Source organism: Lagopus leucura, unplaced genomic scaffold (genome assembly GCF_019238085.1).
Source record: "Lagopus leucura isolate 7727_CA_CO unplaced genomic scaffold, USGS_WTPT01 Super-Scaffold_100002, whole genome shotgun sequence".
Lineage (NCBI taxonomy): Eukaryota > Metazoa > Chordata > Aves > Galliformes > Phasianidae > Lagopus > Lagopus leucura.
Window position 1 is genome coordinate 77122864 of NW_024962263.1, and position 24427 is coordinate 77147290.

Here is a 24427-nt window from a genome sequence, read left to right on the forward strand (position 1 = left end):
AGAGCTAAAAGAATTCAGGCTGGAAATGTTCTGGCATTCAGAAGGGACTGGCATGGAGATTAATCACTTTATGGAGCCTCCTCTAATTTTCCACACAGACATTCCTAGCATAGAGCGCCTGAACAAAACCACAGGATGGCCACTGAAGTCAGTTCTCCTTCCTAATGGTAGGAAATCCATTTGCACATTCAAGCATTAAATCTCTCCAGCAGCTCTATCAGTATACTTCCACTCCTAATACCAAAATAAGCAATACAATCCTTGCTACAGAAGTGAAAGGTGTTCAAAGAACATACGGAGCTCACACATCACAGCTTATAACACAACTTTTATTAGAAAAGTTATACATAACAGCATCAACTAGTTTCAAGAATATCATCCTTGAAAAGCAACAAAACCAGACTAAAAAGTGTAACGAGAAACGAATGACCTGTTCTATAATTAAACATTCAAGTTATCTACAATGTTTCTTTTTACAAAGGGGAAAACCATGGTTTTACAGGCACATCATGTTGAAAATAAAGCTGCAGTAATTTTATACAATTAACTTTTCCAAGGATTATTAAAACATGATCATCATGGAGTCGCAGATTATTTTTTTTTTTAAACATTCACATAATTTTACACTTCTGTATACACTGAAATTTCAGTCCCTAAATTATACCACAAAGTGCCCACATTAAAACCAGAACCTTCAGTGTGAATAATTTTGCCCTAAAAAAAGTTAAGACAGGTTTCCATAATCAATATATTCACATAATTTCTGGTACTACTTGATCTCACAGTAAAGCTTCATTGTTTGTATGTAAAACCAAATGGGACTTCTCTTGCAAATCTGATAAAATGTTTGGAACACAGGAGTGTGCATTACTGGAAAAATCAATACTAAAACCATAAATATATCCAAAGAGCCATTAATACGCTACACAATTAAGCAGAATTATGCCCGTTCACACCGTATATTCAAGCTTGTTGCCCTTTCAGTACAGGTGGTATCTGAATGCCATACCTCTACAGAGGCAATCTGTTCAACTTTTTATCCTTACCCTTGTAAGCCTGCTTCATAAAAATCAGATAATTTACAATCTAGAAGTTTGTTTTAAAAAGTCTGGAGTTTATATACAGCTCTAACAAACCTAAAGTACTTTGATATCTTGGAAGGTTTAAATGAAATGGCTAGAGTTTTCACTTGATGCTTATTAACAGTAATTAGCCATTAACAGTAGTGGACCGTAATGAGGTGATAAGTAGAAAGTTCCATTTCATCTAAAATGCTTAACACACGTTCAGTCCTTTCATGTATGCAATGGTGTCACCCCCAGGAAGGGCTTTCCACAGACACCCGTTTCCCCTTAGCATCAAGGGCTACAAAAATCTGACTGCAAAAATGCAGTGACAAAGCAAGCTGACGTATCAGGCACTACCTTTCATATTGGCAGCTGTAAGACCCACAGTATGCACAGAGATCTAAGGAAGGGGAAAAAACCACAACTATGAGAAGCAGACCGAACATTTTAGACAAGTTTGGCAAAGTTTTTAACCAGACGATAGGTTGGCCATTCAGGTTTACTTGTAGAGGTTTTAAAATATCACTACTGAATTAACTAGTCAAATGATAGTAAGACATTGTCATGATACTCAAACATTACATGCACCAATATTGCACACATCTGCTCTGCATTCTTAGCACAATCTTCATCCGGGTCCTTGAGCTGCCTGGTTTCTGCAGCTGGAACTCAAGCCTCCCACCCCAGCAGTTTCACTAAAAATTTAAGTGGTCAATTTAAAATAGAAAACCCAGGTAACCCCCCAGAAAACCCAACGAGGACTTTATACAGACAATAAAATCTAAGTTTGCTGCGATGGTCTTGAGGGCCCTACAGAAGGGGCAATACACGTACGCACTAGTGAACAAACACTAGCTCTGCTGCGTCTGACCATTCAAATAATGTGGAATCTGGGACCGGGGGTCGCTATGATGTCACTGTAAGGCTCCTCCTGTGTCAGCTCGATAGCTTGCTGCTTTTTAAGTACCAGGAAACTGTAGAATTTTGCAGCTGCTTGTTTTCTATTTGTATTTCTGCACAGCTCAAGCAAACTGATGGATTCTGCTCCAGTCTTAGCAAGAGCTCTCTGAAAAACACAAACATCGATAAGGCACATTTACAAAACACATACAAGCATGAATAGCAATTGGCAAGATTCTGTTTGTTATCACCTGAGGGATGCCGGGAAGGATTGTGACACAACGCTGGGCAGGGACACTACAACATGTGTATAAATTGCACATGGATCTTACCTAAATGAAACCTAAGAGCCCAAAATGGGTGAAAAAAACAGAAAACCAACAGTGTTGAGGCCACATATTGCAGAAGCACCGCAGTATTACACAAAGCCTTTGGATAGCAGCAGCCAGTGGCTTATTTTTTTTTTTAAACTACAGAACAACTATTTTCTATTTGTATTTCTCAGAATGAAAATAACACCAAACAGAATCATGAACTGTTGTTTCAAAAAGTAATTCAGGAGCTCAGGTTCTGTGAAGAGGCATCATTTTCCCTGGGTGAAAGCCTGTTTATTTCTAAAAATCCTCTTTGTCTGAAAGAAAGTATCCAAAACTGGTTAAGGTTTTTTTTTTTTGTTTGTTTGTTTGTTTGTTTGTTTTTAAGTCTTGGCCAGAATATAAAGGACACAGGGAAATACATTTGTTTGCTGCCTAGAACAACTACTAACATCTTCAATTTAAAACAGTGCCATCTACTTTGGAATATCTATGAGATGAAAAGATACTAAGCTGGCCAAATGAAATTACTTCATATTAAGCAGGTCCTAACTTTGTGTCTCATTACAGATTTAATGTTTCGGCTATCCAGTCTGATCCTTTTTTGGGCACACGGAGGAGACAATCAAACTAAGCTAGATGTGGCCCAAGGCAAATTCTGAAGCTCTTGTAAGAAATCCATGATTAAACAGAGGAAAAAAAAATAAGGAACATTACCAACTAAACATCTGTACACTTTAAAAATGATTTTAAATTGACAGCTGGTTTTAGCTGGGACAGAATGAATTTTCTTCATAGCAGCTCATCTGGTGCCACGTCTTGAATTTGTGATCAAAACAGGTTGATAAAGCACCAATGATTCAGCTGCTGCTAAGCGGTCCTTGCACAGCATCGAGGCCTTGTGTTTCTCATGCTTCCCCCAAAGCAAGAAAGCTGGGAAATGCATAAGATATTAAAAGTAGCCAAAGCCACAACAGCTGACCCCAACTGATATGTAATATCAGCTAATGCTCTATGCCATACATTCATGCTGAATTAAATCTAGGGGATAAGGGGAAAGGAAGGGAGAGTGGGACGTGTCTCGAGTTACTGCATTACTACACTGGAAAACAGCTGACCATCTGCCTGCTGGTGGGAAGCAGTGAACGAGTTCCCTATTTTGCTTCAGTTGTGCAATCAACTACACTTCACCTGCTACTCCATCTTTACATCAAACCATAAACTTCCTTGTTTTTAGCTTTCTGATATTGTCCCCCATCTCACTGGGGAAGTGATAGTGTGCTGCCTCACTGCCTATTAGACTTAATCCATATAAACAGTTTAAAACAATCTTAAGCTTGTGGAATTCTTGCAGGCAAGCAAAAAAACCTGACTTCATTCACATTAGTCTTCAATGTCACATGCTCATGCTCCAGAAATTTAAAGCTTTTGCTTGAGCATGTATTTCTGAGAAAACAGAAATTACCACTAAATCTTACTTGACTGAAAAATCAGCAACTTTAAAAAAAAAAAAAAACAACACAAAAAAAAAACCCCACAACTATAACAGAACCTCAGAGACACAATAGTGACAATGAGCTTTTATCAGCAGATGGAGACTAATTTCACCCCAAGAAAGATGACTTTGGAAAACAAAGCCAGCTTAGAGGGATAGGATTGACACTCCAGTGAAACCGCAATCTCCAAAGTTGCCAAAATAATTAAGGGAGGAAATGGGTAGGAACCACAAACCCAGACTTAAAAGCAAAAGGTAGACCTACATGCAAGCAGACACAAATTTGCACTCAACTTCAAATATATACTAGAGGTATTCAATTTTCTTATCAGAAAAAGCCCTTCAGTTCTAGCAAGCAAGAATCCATTCTATAGAAGATTATCTGTTGTGCAGACTGACAATAGCAGTCTGAAGCCACCTGCTGAAAAGTAATGCTGCACTACAGTCAAGGTCATATTCCCCCAGTTGCTGCAGATTCAGCTTATCGCAGCACAGAAGATTTCAGACTTGTCCATCTAGGAGCAAACATCCCACAAAACAGTTTCGTTCCTGAACCTTGACGATGTTTGCCCGTTCTTACAGAGCTCAAAGTCAGGGGGTGCTAAGGTTTCATTGCAAGAACACAAACTCAGTTATTTTAGAAACTGCATTTCTGGGAATCTTACTTGTGTACAGAGTGTGGCTGGAAAACATGTAAGTGAAAAGTTTTGTTTCAAATGTTTTGTTTCTAATGTTATTTGAAAAACATGGCAGTTACATTATGATTTAGTCAGTTACAAGAGTATGTCCTGCCTGTGATAGAGCTGATATTTTAACTCTCTATCTTCTGACAATAAAGTTTTTACTTAAACTTTCACCTCAGGTCAACAGTGCCAGTGGATACATTAAAAGCTACTTCAAGAGAAAGCAGATGATAATGTGTACCTGAAGCCCATGAAGCATTTGTTGAGTCCTCTTGTTCCATCTCCGTTCTTCTTGATCCTGATCACCCCCCGTGCCATCTTCTTCCTGCAAGTAGCCAGACTCTCATTTACAAAACCACAGATGTTCTCATGCACCAACTTTGACAAGAGGTATTTCTACGTATCAGTGCAGCTTTTTCTTTTTGCCAAGACAGACACCATCTAAGCAGGTATGGACAACCTGGCCCTCAGGGTACAGCCAGGAGTAGGAAATGGGACAGAGGAAGATAAATGCTTAAGCTGATGTATCTTAGTAAGGCTGCATGCCACTATGACTGTACCTCAAAACGTCATGCTGGCAACTAGCAATGCAAAGAAGTTCACTCAGGATGGCTTAATGAAAGAAGACTTATCTAATCTAAACACAGTATCAACAATTCTTTTATTTTGTCAACTTTATTCAACGCTGACATTCTCATTTCAGTGTGGAAATGGAGTTACTGAAAAAGGAAAACAGGTTGCTAAAAGCTGCAGAAGGGAGCTGTGTTGTTAGAGAGGACCATGTCCAATGAAGCACTCAGAAGAGTGCTTATTTACAGAAGATGTATTGCATATGGCTTTTAAAATGAAAGCTATATTTCAAAGCCTGCAATTATAAAAATCACCATGAAAGCAACACATGTAAGTATCTTTGTTTCCAGTCTTAAATCAGGTATTTCAAATTGAGCAGAAAACACCACCTGGACAATTTTTTCTTTCATTTCTCAAAATTAAGTCAAGATGTATTTCTTAGTTTTGATCGTACTCCTATAAAGCAACATCTGACTGCAAACAGCAACAGCTTGCTGCAGTACTAAGAAAATCAAAGTCCAAAATTTCTTGCATAAAGCATCAAAATTCAGAGAGAGTGGCTTAAATCAAACCTCAAGAAGAGAAGTGTCCTCTAACTCCCAAGAGAACGCAGATGTGATTTGTAAGATGGTCATGCAACAGCTACATTTCTAAAGTTTAACTTTTCCCAAATAAAAAGTTAACCTTTCTTGAATACAAAATCGACCAGCGCCAAGGAAACAAACCCTTTTTACATAGCTTTTTTTTTGTTTGGTTTGTTTTTTTAAGAGCTCTGCTCTTACCTCTTCCTCTTCCTCCTCCTCTTTCTCTTTTTCCTTCTCCTTCTCTTTTTCTGGTAGAAGTTCTAGCTCTGGTATTAGCTGACAGATGTTCTGCGGCTCCTCTGGAGGCATTTCTACTGGTGGTATTTCCAGCTGTTGTGATGGTGGATGCTTAAGGAATACACAGGAACAGATAAACAGAGAATCACTTTACTGGTGCTTTCACAACAGAATGCTGACACTACAAAACAGTTTCACAACATCCAAGTCTCTCTAACTCTTCTCTTAGCCATTTATAAGAAGTGTTGAAAAATGACCGGTTATGTTTTTGTCCGTTTGCTCTCCACACCTGCATTTTTCATCCTTCACACTCTGCTCAAACAAGAGTCATGGCACCACTAAGAAAAAAGGCTTCCCAGCAAAACTACTGACCTCATTTCTTGGATCATCACACGTAACTGGACACAGTACTACATGAACAAACTATCTCAGTCAATAAGACACCTTCAGCATATCAAAGTGTTGTCCCTTGCAACACAAGCAGGACAGAACTAAGAACAAGGCACTCTGTAAAATTTCTAAGCATTTACTTCTATATGAGAGCATCACACAGCAGGTACCTCAAAGGTATGTTTACCTAGAGACCTGATCTTGTTGGCATAGTCCAAGTTACCCCAAAACACATTATCCACTTCAGCACAGTTGAGACCAATTTCATCCAGTGCTCTGCTTTTTATAAGACCATGTAACATCTGCATCATTCAACAGTGAGTAACCTGTAATCCCATGAGAAGTGGGATAACAAGTTCACAGACATGAGAAAGACTGTGCAATCTAGGACTGCTCCTTCTCACCAGGTCAGCATTCAGGAAGAGTGTAACTTCAATTTTGCACTTTTCTTCTCCCCCTTAAAAAATATGGTTTGAGTTCATAGTGCAGCACAGTTTTTATAGAAGGGGTAGATACGAAACAGCCTACCCATAACCCAGAGGAGAAAACTCTCCTGATAGATCTTGTTTGAACTGCTAACAGTGAACCACCAGGAATATCTTTCAAAAGGTAGAATATGTGCAGCTCACACAGACCTTTCTAATATGCACTTGCCACAGCAGAAGGTCTTGACGTAATTTATTCATTGAAGACTTTCTTTGGATGAAACACCATCAGTTCCTACTCGATTAGACTTCAGGAGAAAGCTTACACAAACTTCTCAGAAAAACCCCATAAAGGCTTAGAAAACCCCATAAACTCTTAAGAGATTCTGCTACTACTCCACTGTATCTTGACAGCAAAGAAAGTCAGTACCTCAAATCTGTGTCACATTCTGCTCAAAGATACTTCCCACTTCTGATTAAAACTAAAAGAAAAAAAAAAAAAAAATCACAATAATTCTTACAGGTAACACTGGTTCTGGTTCCACTTGCTGCAGTTTGCGTTTAACACCAGTTTGTGGAGGTGGAGGTGGCATAACAGATTCGTCCAGGTTGGTCCTGCTGCCTTCCATCATTGACTCTTGTAAACGACTTGGTTCTTCCAGAATTGGTTCATCTATATTCCATAATAAAAGCAGTTCCAGTAATGTAATTTCAAGTAGTACTGACGTATCTAGGTAAAATCTGCTATTTAGAATGAAGCATCCTAACAGATTGCATAGCTTCTGCAATGATCTGGCACAGATGTGTATACAAACCAATTCAATACCCACTTATTCCACTGGATCAAACCAAATCTGTCTTCTATTTCTAGAAAAAAAAGCTGTTTTAAGTCAGGGACTGTATAAAAAGCTAAGCAAGCAATTAAAGTACTTCATTATATTTAGGAACTTAATATTAAGAACAAAGGAAAGAAGCAAGCTCTGAAGGAAAGCAGAGCATCTTTGACCAAACGACCAATGACAAACAAACCAATGACATCCCGCTGCTGTTGCTGCTGCTGCTGTTGCTGTTCCTCTCTGGGCACCTCTGGGTTTTCAAAGTCTTTAAGGAACTCATCAAGGTTGTCAGCTTCTCCACCTTTCCTCCGCTTTCTTAGGTCTTCTGGAACCAGGGGTGTTAGACAACGAGTAAAGAGCTACAGGAGAAAGGTTAAACTACTCACTATTGCAGCTCTCAATGTCTTACGTCACATAAAGCAATCACATGCCATCTTTCCTTCCTCCTTCTTAATCTCCTCTCCAATGTTTATAAACAAGAAAAATTTTGTAACTGATAAATAAGCATTGGTATTTCATGTCATTTCTAGTAAGTCTTTCTTAAAAAAAAAAAAAAAAAACCCAAAAAAAAAAAAAAGCAAAACCAAGAAGAAAAACTGATGAATTACAATTAGATTGTAACTCAAATACTGGTGTTTACCAGTGAGGCACAACCCTGAACACATCTGATATAAAATTTATTTGTACAAAAGCATTACCTTCAGTAGCCTGTTATTCCACAGAGGCCGTGCAGGCAAAGAGAAAAGCTTCTCAACTCCTCCAGTTTCTTTCCACATCATCAGTTTCTTCGTAGGGGGTGCCAAGTCCAGTGTTGTAACAATATCAGAGTAATCACTTAACTGGGCTCGAATGGTCTTGCTATCCAACTCTTTCACACTGTCCACAATGAGCTTTCTCTTCCTCTTCGCTTTGGTTTCCTTGACTGTTGAGATTTTTTAAAATTAAATATTTTTAAAAAATTTTTAAAAGCAGGTGAGCTCATCAAGATACCAAATTGTAGTAGAAATCTTACAGATTTTCTATAAGCCTTATTTGACCACATGTAATGCAGCCACAAGAATAAGGAAATGTCAGCCCTAGAAAGTATGAAAACCTAAAAGCACTATATCAAATGTTACTCACTACAAATACAGTCCCACAGCCTACAAATTCTTCTGTTACACTCATAGTGTAATTGAACCTTTCTTATAACTGCCAATATCCTTAGCTGCATATGCCTCCTCCCTCATGGTTTGTATGGCTGGTGTTCATGAGCAAATCCCTGAGATGTAAGGTCCCACTGGCCAAAAAGCCAAAGTACTGTAACAAGGTTTGTTGTTTTTTTCTTTCCTTAAGCCCTATGTGACCTTTGGTAATATTAATACGGGTGGTTATCATACCTGTACCTCTCATCCTGTTCTAGAAGGCTTTACTGTAAATTGTTTACAGCCTGGCCCCTGGCAGCAGACCCTGAAGCTCTGGAAAACGCTGTCTTTGCTGGTCCCAGCCAATGAGCTAAGGACCTCTGTTGCTAGCTTACCAGCAGAGGGCAGTGCCACGGCGTACTGACTGGTCAAGCAGTAAATCAGTCCAGGGTTACAAATACAGGACAAACTACTTTTTTTTTTTTATAAACAGATTTTTTTCATTTTTTAATTTTTTTTTTTATTATTTTTTTTTTATTTTACTTTTTTTTAAGTGATGCTTAAGTTAAAGCAGGGATCTGTTTATACCAAGCCAAATGCAACACCACTTCAAGCAAGTGTCTTGCATTAATGAAATTCTGTCTTTTTCTCTATTTACTAGAGCTTCAAATAAAGAGATTTATCTGCTGGGATCGGCGATTCATAACAACTGCACTAGAAAAAAAGACCACTCCTTCTCTAAGCAGCATTCACAACTTAGACAGTCACTCTTGGCCATCAAAAATACCATAGTGACAGTGCTGGTGCACTACAGATACTGCAATACAGCTGAAGACATGATAAGGTCTTTTCCAATTCATTGTGGCTTTTTAACTCCACGCATTCCTCAAAAGTTATAAACCAGTGTCCTCCAGGATTACTGAGACAAGTGACCTGTCCAGAAACACTAAAAGGCCAAAATTAAGATAAAATGAATTCAGCACTCAGGCCTTGGTTTCCTTCTCAATTGAGAAATAGAGTCATTCATTTCTACTCCATCATACTAAGGTGGGCTCTGAATGATCCAAAGAAAATACTTCCAAACACTTTACTTACCAGTTATGTCAATAGGCTCCAGAGCAAAAGCTTCTTCTTCATTGGGAACAAGAGTTGTCTGATCAGTCATGGTTGGCAATGGTTCAACTGGATCTACTGAGTCTGGGCTGTCTGGTCCACCCACTGTCAGCAAGAACAAATACAGTGCACTATAATATCAAAATAAAAACAGTGCTACACTTTCCATCCTCTCCCTCTACATCTTAAAACGGTCCAACACATTTCATACATACACTCAGCTCAACATGCTTCTAAGGAATTAGATTCTTAATTAAACTGGTAAAAACAATTCAAGTTCTAGCCTTAGATCATACTCACTCGACACATTATCATCATCATCCATATCATCATGGGGAGGTTGCTCTGGCATCATTACTCCACCTTCTGAGAGTGCAGGTGGGTCATCAAAAATACCACCATCATTATTACTGAGGAGTTTGTCATCTGAAACGACCGTATGAAAACATCATCCCTTTTGTCTCCGCAAATTCACAAAGTGCAAACAAATTTATAATGAAGTATAGACAAATTTAGGAGAACGTAGAGAAAGAGTGCAGAAGTTAGAGAAATCTATATTTTGATGCTGACGTGAAAGTCATCACAAGGCACATTCCAAGGCAAATTTCAGCTCCAACTCACAACATAGAGATAAACTTTATTACAATACACCTGCCACATACTTGCACCTTGCTATGCTTCTTAGTACTTCAAGTGGAAGCATTACTTGTAACATATGAACCAAAGCACTGGAAGAAGTCAAAGAGTTGTATATTGTTTGATCTCTAAAGAATGTTTCATGCTTTATGGAATGGGGAAGCTCTGGATGACTTAATTTTACTTCATTTAAAAACATACAGTTCACCTGGAATGCATCGTCTGTGCTGCTACAGCACTCATAAAGGAGAATTGTACTGCTGAAAGCACAACTTAAGAGGATCCAAGTAACACAGTAAACAACTTCCTCCCCCCAAAAGTATTAAGGTACAACATAGGATAGAGGAAAAATATTTTAATTTCTCAAACATACCCAATATTCCACCATCATTTCCTTCTCCAAAATTATCATCTTTGTACTGGTCTTCATACTCCAGGTGATTAGCTTTCTCATTAAGGTGACTGGTGCTCTGTTCAGGTTCCAGTAGGAGATTGGAAGCACTGGTGCTCACCAGCATGTCATCTTCAAATGCACTACCTTCTCTCATCATCTCACGATCATCCATCCCAAAGTCACCTGCATAAATGATTTCACAGCTGTAAATGCAGAAGAACTGGTATGCAAGGGACCTAGCTAACCAGCACACCAGTGAAGGCTCACTGGTAAGACCACACCTTTTCATCATTTTCATCCTGCAATTTTTCATAAAGTGCACAATATATATTGAAACAAACATTTTCAGAGTTACTTTAATTTCAGAGTTGATAGGCAAAATAGAAGAAATTGTAGAATCATTTGAGTTGAAAGGACCTTTAAAGGCCATCTGGTCCATCTGCTCTGCAATGAACAGGGACACCTACAGCTACAGCAGGGTGCTCAGAGCGCTGCCCAGCCTGCCCTTCAATGTCACCAGGGATGGAGCATCCACACCATCTCTTAGCAACTTTTTCCAGTGCTTCACTACCCTTATTTTATAAAACTTTTTCTTCTGTCCAATTTAAATCTTCCCTCTTTTAGCCTGAGACCATTTCCCCTTGTCCTATCATACCAGATCCTGCCTTCTTCCTCACAGCCTACCCCTCTACACACTGAAAGGCTGCTATAAGGTTTCCCTGAAGCTTTCTCTTCTCCAGGCTGAACAGCCCCAGCTCTCTCAGCCTGTCCTCATAGCAGAGACGTTTTATCACTTGAATAATTTTTGTGGCCTTAAATAATGCTCATCAATACTAACAGCAGAAATACTGTTCAAGCAATTACAAGAGAAAACATCTCCACTTTAAACCTTTTTGAAACAGATTTTAGCAGGATCTTATATTCAAAGACTACTCAAAAAGTTATATCCTATGCCTGGAGACCGAGCTGCACGTACAGACACCAAACTGATATCAAATAAACAATCAAAGCTCAGACTACACTTTCAGTAAGATCTTTAAATTACGGATATTATTTCATTTTCACTACCCAAAGGTAAATATTTTCCAAATATTTTCAGGTTTTGATTCAAATCTTAGAACACCATCCTTGAGCACATACTGAAAGGAGCATCAGCAAACCTGTCACCACCAACTGCTCCAGCTTTAGAAAGCTCCTAGCATTTTTTGACTGAAAATACGCCTAGAATTCAAGTGACAATTGACTTCTTCATATCATATCATATTAAAATTGATACAGTATTTCACTAATTGATGTGACAGAACATTCTTTAGCTTTAGGTAAGCAGCTAGGAGCATGCTGAGTAACGGAGGGCAGACTTCCTGGAAGAACTCAAGAACATAAAAACTAAATATATGGAAACGCATCCTGTTTGATCTACTTTGTTTTTGCACTTTAGCAAGAAAATTCTCTAGTAATTGCAAGACTACAACTTCACAGTTATCAAAACTAGTTTACGAACAACATAATGCACAAGATTTTACCAAAGTCATTATCCTGGAGGATACTGATGTTGCCTACTTCTTCTCTCATTGTAATTTCTTCCACTCTACTCTGGTTCAAACTGAACTGCTGGGCCACATCAATATCACTTAAACAAACAAAAGGCAATTATTAACATCTCCATTAAAAAATAAACAAACAAATCCACAGATAAACATGGAATTCCTAAGCAGTTCACTACACATTTAAATCAATGAAAAAGTGGATGACAAACTCAGAACAGAATGTCCTACTTGAAGCACTGAGACTATTAAAGGATAAAACCTTCAACTCAAGTTGTGTCATCTTCTGGAAAATGTATCAGTCCTCTCTTTCAGCCTTGTTATGCAGGGCCACTAATTTTAAGGCCAATTTAATAACTAAAAACAGCACTGCTCCCCTTTAACACTGAGAGCTATTAATACAGTTATAAAAAGAATGTACCTAGTAAATGTATTCAGTTAATACTCAGCTGTGTGTTAAGGCACTTTTCTTAGAAAAGCTTTTTTTTTTCCCCCAACTGAAATTTACTACATAATCCAAACTAAGTACAAACCAAATAGACTGTTTATTAAAGCAAGCCACATCCCAGAAATTCCATTACAAATAATACATAAAACAGTAGCCCTCGTAACCCCCCTATTTCTTAAAAGCTAAGAAGTCTTCAAGCTGTATACTTGCCATGTTTACAGATAACTCATTAAGAAGTTATAAGAAAAGCATCAACTTACTCTAGATCAGGAAGCGGTTGGTCAAAATCATGGAACTCCTCAGGTAGGGTAATAGCATTGTAAGCAGCCTCTCTGTTTTCCTCAGGCAAATCGACAACCCCTGCAGAGAAAAACACTCAGGCATGAGTTCCCATTCCTTTCAAGGACAGCATTTTTCCTTGTGTTTCCACTGAAGCTGTACCTTCATAAACTTATTGTCTTTCAATTGTTGAGCTGAAACCATGCTAAACACCTATGAAGAAATTTTAGATAATGTTAGCATTGAGATTCAGGCTGACAACAAAACACCTACTTATCAAGCTGTCATACCGTATAACCCTGCAAGAACTGCAAGCTTTGGGTCACTAAATGTTTGTGTAGCACAGTGCTGAGCCATGCAGCTAGTGCAAGCATTTTATGTCACCAGAATATTGCACAGGTATCTGTTAATGCAGGTACCTGGTAGGAAATTGTTTGATCAAGATGCTCCAGATGAGATGCACAGTTCTACATGTGGTTTGTGCTAAGCAGTGACAACACAATAACTACTCTGCTTCTGGTCATGTAGTCAATTCAATTAACTTCTGAAATCCAAGCACAGTACTTGAACCACCCACACAAATCTTCTGCTTCTGCACTGAAAACAGCCAGATGATCTAAATCACATCAGTTTGGTTGTTGTCTTTTTTAATCCTCCTGAGATACTTTATCTGCTATTCAATGGGCATCATCACAGAAAAAACAGAACCAGCAGTAAGTAGTAACCTAATACTATGTAGAGCCAGTAGTAACACTGCCCCTGTTTAATTCAAAAGCTTGGAGGTCAGGACACCTGCAGGGAAAATGCAGATTCAATTTCTTCTGTAACCAGCGGGAGATCTGAGCTCCATGGCAGGAGGCAAGGCAGAACCTTCTGACCCACACAGGCCATTCTGAGGTACTGATACTTCAGAAACACTGCCATCTCTGTTCCCCTCCACAATGGATAATCAAAGAATCACCATCCATAGTGTACCAGGAACAAGCACGACTCCAGAAGTTTACTTGTCATAGTCCTTGGCTAGCAGCTAAGAAACTTAGCCCTGCTTGCAGGGCAATTCATTATTTGTAGCTGTTAGCTGGTAAAACATGTAAGCAATTCTCAGAGCAAACAAGAACACCAGAATGGTTAAGCTGCAAAGTAAACTGAGAACAGAGACAAGTGCCTCAAATTGTTTCAAGTCAGCATGCCACTTTTTGAGACTGTTTTACTCAATCAGCCCCAATAGGAAAAGATTTTGTTCAGAATTCAATCAAAAAAATAATTCATCATACAACTAATTCACATAGCCAGCTTGAAGCAACACTAAGGAAAATAACTTATCCTGTAATTATCCTATACAACTTTAAGTAGTTATTCTGTCACAAACAGGAAGTAGAACTTCATATCACCTTAAAAAGGGTTATAAAACTTCAGAAGCACGTGGACAAAGATAGGTACCTGGACGAAAAGCCATCTTAATCTTAATGAAGGCCTCATTACAGTCTGCAAGGAGGTATTTTGCTTTCCTGTGGTAGATTCTGACAACGCCTAATAAGAGATGTCCTGAAGTTCGAAGTGCCATCTTCACCTAAAAGAAGATTGTACAATCAGTGCTTCAGGTGTAGCCTTACCTCTTCCCTATGATTAGACTTGCCAGCTTTGTATGAGTTTTTCAGTAATATCAAATATTCCAAATAAAGATAAAGATCAGTAGAAAATTCTAAACAAATAAAAAATGAAAAGTTTACAGTTTCAGATGATACTCTGTATGTTAGTCTAGGATAAGTTGGAAAATGTAGGTAAACTGTAAATTGGTGAGAATCTCACTTAAGGAATTTCTAAACACTGGAGAAAAAAAAAAAAAAAAAAAGACATCAAGACAAAATCCAATTCCCCATATCCTTTTCTGACACCTTTGTCACTAAATCAAAGTTTGGACAGCAACAAATTATAATGTGATTAAAGCTGAAGTGTGGTTAAAGACAGTGCTGTGCTACCTCTCCATCATTTGTCCTTCAGTTACAGAGGAAAGTAGAACAGTGGAAGACAAAAGATGCTCATAAACAAACACTGTCATATTAAAGTTAGGTTCAATTGCTCTCCTCCTCAACCTGAATGTTTTGCTGTGTAACTGAGTACTTCATGCACTGAAGGAGTCACAGGATATCTCCAGAGGATTCTTCTTAAATGTTTTAGTTTGAAAGCACAGGTGACTTGTGTGAAGCACGATTAAACCTTAAATGTCTACCTTCAAACTTTATGAATACAAAACCGCATACATTAACTCACATTACAGCAACTGATGAAAGTCTTACACAAAGTTAAACGTATGAAAGAGTGCCCAGCAGTTCCTCCTTTTTCTGAAATGAGCTCTCAGCTGAGTCCAAAAACATTATCCTCTCCAAATCCTTCCAGGGCTGGCACTGAAGGAAATGACTTTGTACTAGAACAGTAAGCATCTCTGTAATTGTATTATAGGTATCTTTGCTTCATAATGGCAGCTGTTCCAAAATCCAGATTAGCATTACTGCGACACTGTTTGGTTTGATTCAATCAAAAGAAATGAAAAATTAATTTTCCTTCTTTTTTATATAGGGACTTTCTTACTCTTAAGGGACAGAATTTATAACCAAATCAGTGCACCAGTTCCTGAATGGGTATTTTCATTTTTATGAGCAGCAGAGGAGAAAAAGACATTAAGAACACAAGTTCCTCAAAATTCCCCCTAGTTTCACACTAACTGTACAGCTGTTACATTCTTCCAAGTTTGTCCCAGTTTTCTTTCCATGAACAAGCAAAAAACCAAAAGGTTCAAAAGCAAGGCTTCTACCTTACCCTGTAACATTGTTATTGAATGAACCTATCTTCACAGAAACAGTGACATTACAAGCTATTCTGAGTCTTTGCTTCTTTTTGCTGCTGATAAAAGACCCGTTTTGTACTTTGGTCACAAGCATAAACAATATCTCAAATATTATTTCTGCAGCTTCCAGTACCAACAACTCTGAAAGCACAAAGGCCTTTAAAAGATAACTTTGCACACAAATTCAGGCTTCCTCTTTTGCAAACATCTGCTTCTATATCATGCACGACATATCAAGATACAAGTTCTCCATTTATGCAAAACAAAACATTTTCTAACTAAACTGCACGATACTCTAGTATTAGAAAACTGACAAGAAAGTCATCTTCAGAATCATTCACAAGAGTACTTCACACCTGAAAAGGCCTTTTCATGCTTTAGAACAGCAATTCTAAGCAACCCAAATAGCAGCTACCACCTGCACAAACAATTTCTTTTCAGTACAAGATAACATTACATCAGTGTAAAATAGATACCTTTGGTGAAATGATACTCTCCACGCTGCTCTCCAGATTACATTCAAAAACATGGGCTTTGGTTAGCTTCTTATCCCAGTGGGCCGCCAGCCATATTTTGGCCAGCGGCCCACGCTTGCTCAGGACAAAGTGGGCATAGAACATGGTCCCAGATGTCTAAATCGAAGAGCAGATCTGTAAAGAGGAAGGCAAATAGAAGGAAAGAATTCTTGATGAGTAACATCCTCACAAACATACTCCTTATGTTTGCTTTTCATTCATTAAGATCAAAATTTTGTACAAAACACTTACAGGTGTGGGTTATGTAATACCTAACTTTGTGCAAAGAAAATATGAAGCAGGAAGAATGGTGATCAATCAGTGCTCCTTCCACAGACTAAAACCATTCACATAACTTTAAAATGTTTACCACTCAAGGAAAAAAATCCTTGAATACATTTAACAAAAGTTGACAACAGTACCAAACTGTCAGAATGAAAACAGACGTGTACCTGTTTCCTTAGCCACAGTGGTCTTCCACCTCTTCCATTTCTTTCTGGTCCAGCTTTCTCAGCAGCTGCTACTACACTATATGCTGTTTTAGCAAAACACAGGGCATTCTAAAATACAGTGGTCAACTCTGCAGACTGCTCCATGTTTTCTTAGAACAGAAAGTATAACTCTCTATTTCTGAGCAGACTGCTATCCATCTCAGAATCCTCTTAGTAATATTTCATATTTTTCATGCAAGGGATGAGGAAACTAACTGCATCACTCCAAATTTCCTGAAAGTTTCACTTTCTTCTTCCTCCCCCATCAGAAAGCAAGACTTCCTTCCTCTTACCTAGCAGCTACCTGTTTTCTACTTATCTAACAAGTATCTCCTTACTGCTGATAAAGACGCCAGCATAGAAAGCCATGGGGAAGCAGGACACCATGAGGTCTTGTGACATAAAGCTGCTAATACCTGCAGAAGTAAGCATCTGATTGAGTTTAACTGCAAGCTAGAAGTAACTTTGCTTCGAAGAGGCAGAAGATTCTCCACACACAGCTTCTTTTCCAGCACTACCCGTATCGGGGCAGGGGGGAAGAAATGGTGAAACAGATGAAATGCAGCAAGCACAGCTGAGGCTTTTTGAGCACCAACACTGCAGTAAGTAAGGGCAGTTTTGTTTTGGCAACACAAGGAACATCAATTTCTATCCAATAAAAACATGTTTTCCAAACGCGTACCAACACAACTTAAAGCAAACAAGGATCACAGTGAAACACAAGCCTTGGTAAACACGATAGCCAGAGAGAAATTCTCACCAAGACAACAGCTTGGTGATTGCAATCAGCTTGCAGGTAAAAGAAACAAGTTTCACAGCAGAGTTGTCGGTATTTATGGTGTATGCTCATAAAAAGCACTTGGCTCAGTGGAAGCAAGGTCAACCTCTGCATATGCAGGTAATAAATGAAAAACTGCATATCTAGGAATAGATTCCTGAAAGTAAATGTCAACCACTTGAGCCCTGAATTTCTGCTGCATTAAATACAAAATGGAAACTCTTCTGTTGTCCAAACAATTATCAAACTTATCTGTCTGATAAACAGGCTGGCCACCAGCTGTCCATAGCTAAGAATGGATGGAGTACATGAGATGTAAAGAGAATAAAGGCCACGTTCAGCTTGAGCTAACACAGTACACAGCAAGCATTACAATTTCTGTTATGACTTCAGAAGACAGGTGTCAGTGATAACAGCTGCCAATTAACAAAAGTCAAAGTTGCTTATTTCTGTGTGCTGAGACTGTGTGGGTTTAAGAACAGCGCTGTGCCAAGCTGGAAATGAGCAAGTTTTTTCTAGGAATCAAAACACAATCACTTTGGAAGTGTCCTTGGTCAATAAGAGCTTTCTTTCCCTCTTCCTCCCACTGGCTTTTGGAAAACTTCATGCTGCCTCAAAGGCCACTGGACAATTCAGTCCCTCACACAGTTTCAAATGTCTCATAATACTTTTTGGCACTAAAAGCCAGGCTGGATGTGGCTCTGGGCAGCCTGGTCTGGTGGCTGGCGACCCTGCACATAGCAGGGGATTGAAACTAGATGATCTTTGAGGTCCTTTTCAGCCCAGGCCATTCTACAACCCTATGATGCTATGATTTTGAATACACAGAGACATAACTTTGTAGCACAGCATTTTAGTAACTGGAGTTGCACTACCCTGAGCAGCAGGCCTGTAAGTTACCCACAAATGCAAGGAGGAAGAGCAGAGGAATGCAAACACACACTTAACAAGGCCTTTCAACAGTTAGAGAAGAACATACATTGATTCACAGAGTTTGGTGTAATTATTCACTAATACATTGCAATCATTAAAATATGTAACATGGGCATGACAGAACTTCAAACATACCATTAACAGTAAGCCTGAAAACATACTGAAGATTGCCTGCCAAACATGGAACGTACTTTTAGGACTAATGAGAAGACCAACTTATCACTGCTGTCCAGGATCTGAAGTGATAATGCTAGCAGAACACAAATGGTTAAGATTTGGAGTTGCCCCTATAAATGAGGAGGTCAGTTATACCACAAAGATGCGGGGTTTTTGCTTTGACTTTCTGAATCAGAAATTGCTAATAACCTCTGTCTTTCAAAGAACTGACAGCCCAAGTCAAACTACTCCCCCATAAGGGGACTTAACGTATGGGAATGGGCTTTAAAACGTATGCTCTATTAGTAATTAAATCAAAGAACAGAGGCTGAAAACCATTACACCACAAAAGCCAATCTGCTTGCACTGCTTCTTAGGTTTGACTCCTCTCGGTACCAGAATTATGGTTCAAACCTACAGCTCACTCATCTTGCAGGCAGGAAAAATATACTGCACGTGTACGGTAAGTAGAAACTTCTGAAGCAAGTATGAATCCAATATAACTAACTTCTGACAGAGGCCGTTTCTTTTCACCCATTACTGAAGCCTCACCGCAGCAAAACACATCAAGAGAAACCACGAGCATCAGAGTACCGATCATTTAAAGCACTTTAAAATGCACTCCTGATGACAAATAATACTTCTGTTCAAAGCAGCACTATCTTCCCATGTCACAGTAAGGAGTCTCTGCCACTTGGAAATTCTGCCGACCTGCTGTATTGTAATACCTTGCTTCTATCAGCTATGCAAAACGTGTCTTTGCATGTCTTAGCTGCAGCAGTTCAACTGTAGCTGTTTAGAGCACCAGCACAATGGCTTAAAGCAGGCCCCAAGGGCGGCTCTTACTTCCTTCAAATATTTTCCTTATATTATTATTTGACCTTTAATACACAGGGCAGTATATATTAATGAAGTGGCATAAAAGGAGGAAGATTTTCCAATGTAATTTAAGGTTGGGATCAACGTTAAAGCACTAGAAGGTTATTTGGAGAGACAGCGTTCAGGCAGACACACAGAACATCTGTCTTTGGGTGCAAAAGCAACAAATAGGAAGCCTCAAAAGCAAAAGGGTAGCTGATGGCTCTTCAGATTATAAGGTAAAATATCATTGTCAACTTTTGAAATTGACTAGTTACGGAACAAGACCTCAAAACTCATCCTAAGAACTTACAGCTTCAAGAAAGACAGGAAAATGAACAAGGTAAGAATACTATGTACTCACACAAGACCAGCTGGGATCAATTCCCAACCCTGCCCAATTGAGCTTTTAAGAAAGCTTAAACTTGATTTTAACTCATTCTGAATTTGCTTCAATGAGCTTATGTTATATAATGACATAATGACAGTTACGTTACTGTCAATATTACTGTCTTCAAGTTCCTCTGCCCAAACCTTGCTCAACAATCCCATCATTTTAAAATATTTTTCTTTCTACAGAAGTATTGAAGTCTACAATTTTATATAGAAAATAACTGAATATGTAAAGTGATACTAATACCATTCAGACAGTTCATTTTCCTATCTACAGTACCCAGCAACTGATCCTCTCAAAAAAAACAACAGGAAAGCTGGGCAGTCAGTAGTTGCCAAACTTCATCTTAGCCATGAACTCAAACTTATGAAGCGAAAGAATGAATCACAGAATGGCCTGAGTTGAAAACGACCACAATGGCCATTTAGTTTCAACTCCCCTGCTGTGTGCAGGGTCGCCAACCACCAGACCAGGCTGCCCAGAGCCACATCCAGCCTGGCCTTAATGCCTCCAGGGATGGGGCATCCACAACCTCCTTGGGCAACCTGTTCCAGTGTTTCATCACCCTCTGTGTGAAAAACTTCCTCCTAATATCTAACCTAAACCTCCCCTGTCTCAGTTTTAAGACCACTCCCTCCTTGTCCTATCACTGTCCACCCTCATAAGCAGCTGTTTCCTCCCCCTCCCCCTTCCTGTTCATATGCTCCGTTCAAGTACTGGAAGGCCACAATGAGGTCTCCCTGGAGTTTTCTCCAAGCTAGAGAAGCCCAGTTCCCTCAACCTTTCCTCACAGGAGAGGTGCTCCAGCCCTCAGATCATCTTAGTGGCCCTCCTCTGGACCCGCTCCAAGAGCTCCACGTCCTTCCTTTATTGGGGGCCCCAGGCCTGGATGCAGTACTGCAGATGGGGCCCCACAAGAGCTGAGCAGAGGGGGACAATCACCTCCTTCTCTCTGCTGGACACCCCTTTTTTAAGTTTTAAAATTCTTCTGTGTGTTGAAACATAAGTATATAAACTCTGAAAAGCACTCAGAGTTAAGCACCATCTTTCAACAGATGCAGAAAGAAGTGTAATAAAATAACAGTTGACAGTTTAGTCTTAAAAAAAAGACTTTATGAAGATGAGAATTTCTCCACTCTAACTCACCAAATCCACTTTTCTGCTACCCTACGAGGCCATGTTTACATACACAAGTTCATAGGTTGAGAGTCTTGTTCTATCACCTACTTCTGTTCCTGTCACAAGGCTATTCTAGAACCAAAGTGAACCACTGATCAGCAGACGTCTTCCATATTACAGTTCAAAAATCACCCAGTCATTATAATTCATCTGCCTTTGTGATATTGTTCTACTTCCATTTATCATCTTCTCTGTTTTTTTTTTTTTCCCCTTATTTTTTTTTTCCTCTTTCTTTAAGCCACGCCAATCCCAGCCTTGTTCACCTGCCACTGCTGGAGCTGCCTATACCTCCCAAGTCCAGAAGGTCTCAGTCCTGTAGTTGTCCACCTGATTCTTTTTTTATGTCACAGTCCTCCAACATACAGCCCTTACGTGCCTACACCTTCCCTGCAACCATTTACGCCGTCTCACCAGCAAGTTCCATTTGCACACTGAACACGTGATGGCACTGAAAAAAAATGATCAGAGGATCAGTCTTTACAAACTCTGCTGGGAACTGGAATGAATGGAATTGGGATTGTTTGAGAACAGGAGGCTCAGTGGCAACCTTGTCACTCTCTACAACTACCTGAAAGGAGGTTGTGATGACGTGGGAATCAACTTCTTCTCCCAGGTAACAGTTCTAAGAGGAGAGAGAATGGCCTCAGGTCACACCAAGGGAGATTCAGGTTGGATGTTAGGAAATACTTCTCCAAGAGAGTAGCCAGACACCAGCACAGGCCGCCCAGGGAGGTGGTGGAGTCACTGTCCTGGAGGTGTTCAAGAAACATTTAGATGCTGTACTGAAAGCCATGGTTCAGTGGGCAATATTGGTGGTAGGTGAATGGCTGGACTGGATGGTCTTGGAGGTCTTTTCCAACCTTGGTGATTCTACGATTCTAACTCCTTAGGGCTCAGTGCTCTCAGCATTATTTCATCTTCCTTGGATAACTTTACAGTTGTGTTGTTAACTCACATTTTTCTATATTTAGTACATTTCTTGGTGGCACCTCCAGCTTTATGGAAGTTCAATGACAAGTCACTTTCTTATGTCCACAAAATCAATTATTCAGAAGATGAAATTGAACTAGCCCAACCTGACAGCATTTTCAATTTGTCTGCAGGTTTTGCCTTTTTCCATCACCTTACATTCGAACTTGCTATGCCAAAGGTTGTACTACTAGTCTGCAACTGCTTAAAATACACCTCTTGTTACGTAGGAAATGCATTCACTGTTCTCCAATCACAATATACTACACATCTACATTATCAAACTGCCAGAACAGCACCCACTAACACCATCTAATTCAAATGGCAGATCTTTCAGAATCCTCATTGTCCGAGGTTACCAATCCTTAGGAATGGTTTTCCTTCATTTGTTCCAGCCACCTCTATTTTACTTGCAGGTATCCTGTCCTACCATTTAGATTCAGCGTGTCCATTTACACAGTGGAAAAGATTGTTTTTAGGTCCTACCTCAACTATCCCAAACCATACAGTGAAATTGTGGCTCCAAGTCAAAAGAGTAAATGATCCAATTGCAGCAAACAAGTATTAACACACTCCTTAAACATGTTAGTTAATAAAGACAACAGACTTTATCAGTCTTTTATCTTTTCCCCAACAGATCACCCAAAAATCTGACTGTAAGAAAACTTGATTCTTAACATTCTGCCTCACAGTTAAACTCACGCATCAACTGAGCATCTACGCTCACTTCTGGGGGATATACCATCATATCTGGAGTAGTGTAGCAGCAACCTGGATGGTCAGACAACAGTAATTTGTGTGACAATTTCAGATTATTGTAGGTCTGACAAACTTCTTGCTCCTTCTTTTGTTTCCTCTCAGCTTCCTCTGTAGTAAATATTTTAGATCAGCGTGTGTGGTGTTTCCAAGTTCCACAGAATATCAAACACGCAAAATGAACCTTCACAACTCGAACCTGATCCTAATGCTCCGACTTTTCCCCCTTTCTCACGTACCTAGTTGCACGGAGGATGAGGTAACACACGTTCACACAACGGGGCTCTGCATGCCAACTTTTCTAAATTTACAGTGTTTTCTTCCACGCACCTGAATGCAACCAAAAGCCATTTTTACCCTCACAGTGCCACGCCAACGAAGAACACGTACCCCACCTCCTTTGTTACCGACACAAACACAGCACCTCGCTTTAAGCTTAGCGGAAGCCTTCCATCGAGAGCCACAGAAAGTCCTCAGAGGGCAGCAGCCCCGCGGACCCTCACTCATAACTGCCCCAACCCCGCTGCTGCCGGACCCCGAACCCCTGATCCCCGCGGAAGTCCCGCGGCTCCGCGCCGCGCCCGCCACGGCCTGCCCCACCTCACACCGCGCTCCCCGCGGGCCGTGCCCGTACCGCCACCAGGCCGCGGCGGCGGAGCGGCCGCCCCCGGCCCCAGCAGGGAGCCGCCGTCCTTCGGAGTGAGCGCGGCCAGTGCCGCTCCTTACCCGTGTCCGGGGCGGGGGGAGACTGGCGCGGCGGCTGGCCGGGCCGGGCTGGGTACCCGCTGTACTTCTCCGAGCCCAGCCGAGCCGCTCACTCAAACAAACAAGATGGCGGCCGCGGCCCTTCCTGCCGCCCAAACCCGCCGTTCAAATCGGCAGGATGTTTACTGTTAAACTGCCCCCCTGCGCCGGGCCGCGCCGCCGCCACCGCGCCTGCGCGGAGCAACGGCCGCCGCGGGGCGAGCGCCCAGTAGGAACTGTAGAACTGCGCGTGCGCCCAGTCTCGCCGCTCCGCGCCGCCAGGCGGGAAAGTGGCGGGCGAGGGGGATGACGAGAGGTCGGCTGAGGCGACGGAGCGCGCCTGCGCACTGCCTCGAGCTCTGCTGCGGCGCCTCGGCGGCCGCGGGGAGCGACGGGAGGCGGAAATGGGGCGGGTTCAGTTGCCATGGAAGCGGTGGGGCCTAGGAAGCGTGGGTTTTGTTCGCAGGCCTGGGGCCGTGTTGGGTGTCCCAAGCTGGGTCTCCTCTGGGGGGGCTGTCCTGGCTTCACGTGCCTTTCCCATCTGCCGTTGCCCAGCAAACACCAAAGCCCTGAAAGCGACGCGTACTTCTTAGTTAGCCTGTAAAAAATGGCTCTCACTGGAAACACGCATTCCCTCTTTATGACCTACTTCTTAAGAAGATCAGCACGCCAGGTTTTTTTCTCTGAGCTTTGTAGCATGCTTCTGGTATCTGGGGCACTGCAGGCGTTGCTTCTGTGCTTTGTTGGCAGCTTTGGGAACACCTGCACAA

General features: G+C 40.6%; 1 protein-coding gene across 4 annotated transcripts; it reads right to left on the reverse strand.

The window, feature by feature from the left end:
* Positions 1-310: 310 nt before the first annotated feature.
* RAD21 (RAD21 cohesin complex component) lies at positions 311-23775 on the reverse strand. 4 transcript variants are annotated; one of them, XM_042869424.1, is made up of 16 exons: positions 23640-23775; positions 23153-23243; positions 16852-16934; positions 16361-16534; positions 14480-14609; positions 13021-13120; positions 12292-12398; positions 10748-10951; positions 10039-10164; positions 9721-9843; positions 8200-8423; positions 7695-7860; positions 7187-7338; positions 5812-5961; positions 4701-4784; positions 311-2133 (listed from the first exon to the last, which is right to left on the reverse strand). In XM_042869424.1, exons 4-16 carry the CDS (start codon positions 16502-16504, stop codon positions 1942-1944), a joined length of 1902 nt encoding a protein of 633 aa, XP_042725358.1. In that variant the 5' UTR covers positions 16505-16534; positions 16852-16934; positions 23153-23243; positions 23640-23775; the 3' UTR covers positions 311-1941. The 4 variants fall into 4 exon arrangements, with proteins under 4 accessions (XP_042725358.1, XP_042725357.1, XP_042725359.1 ...); XM_042869423.1 differs by lacking the exon at positions 16852-16934; XM_042869425.1 differs by lacking the exons at positions 23153-23243; positions 23640-23775 and adding an exon at positions 21452-21549.
* Between the last annotated feature and the right edge of the window lie 652 nt (positions 23776-24427).

Coding starts and splice junctions, on each gene's coding strand:
- RAD21 (XM_042869422.1), bottom strand. CDS start 16,504: ATGTTCTATGCCCACTTTGTCCTGAGCAAGCGTGGGCCGCTGGCCAAA. Junction 10,165..10,747: donor AAATGATGGTGGAATATTGG/GTATGTTTGAGA, acceptor CGGTCGTTTCAG/ATGACAAACTCCTCAGTAAT. Junction 4,785..5,811: donor AGGAGGAGGAAGAGGAAGAG/GTAAGAGCAGAG, acceptor GGCTACTTGCAG/GAAGAAGATGGCACGGGGGG.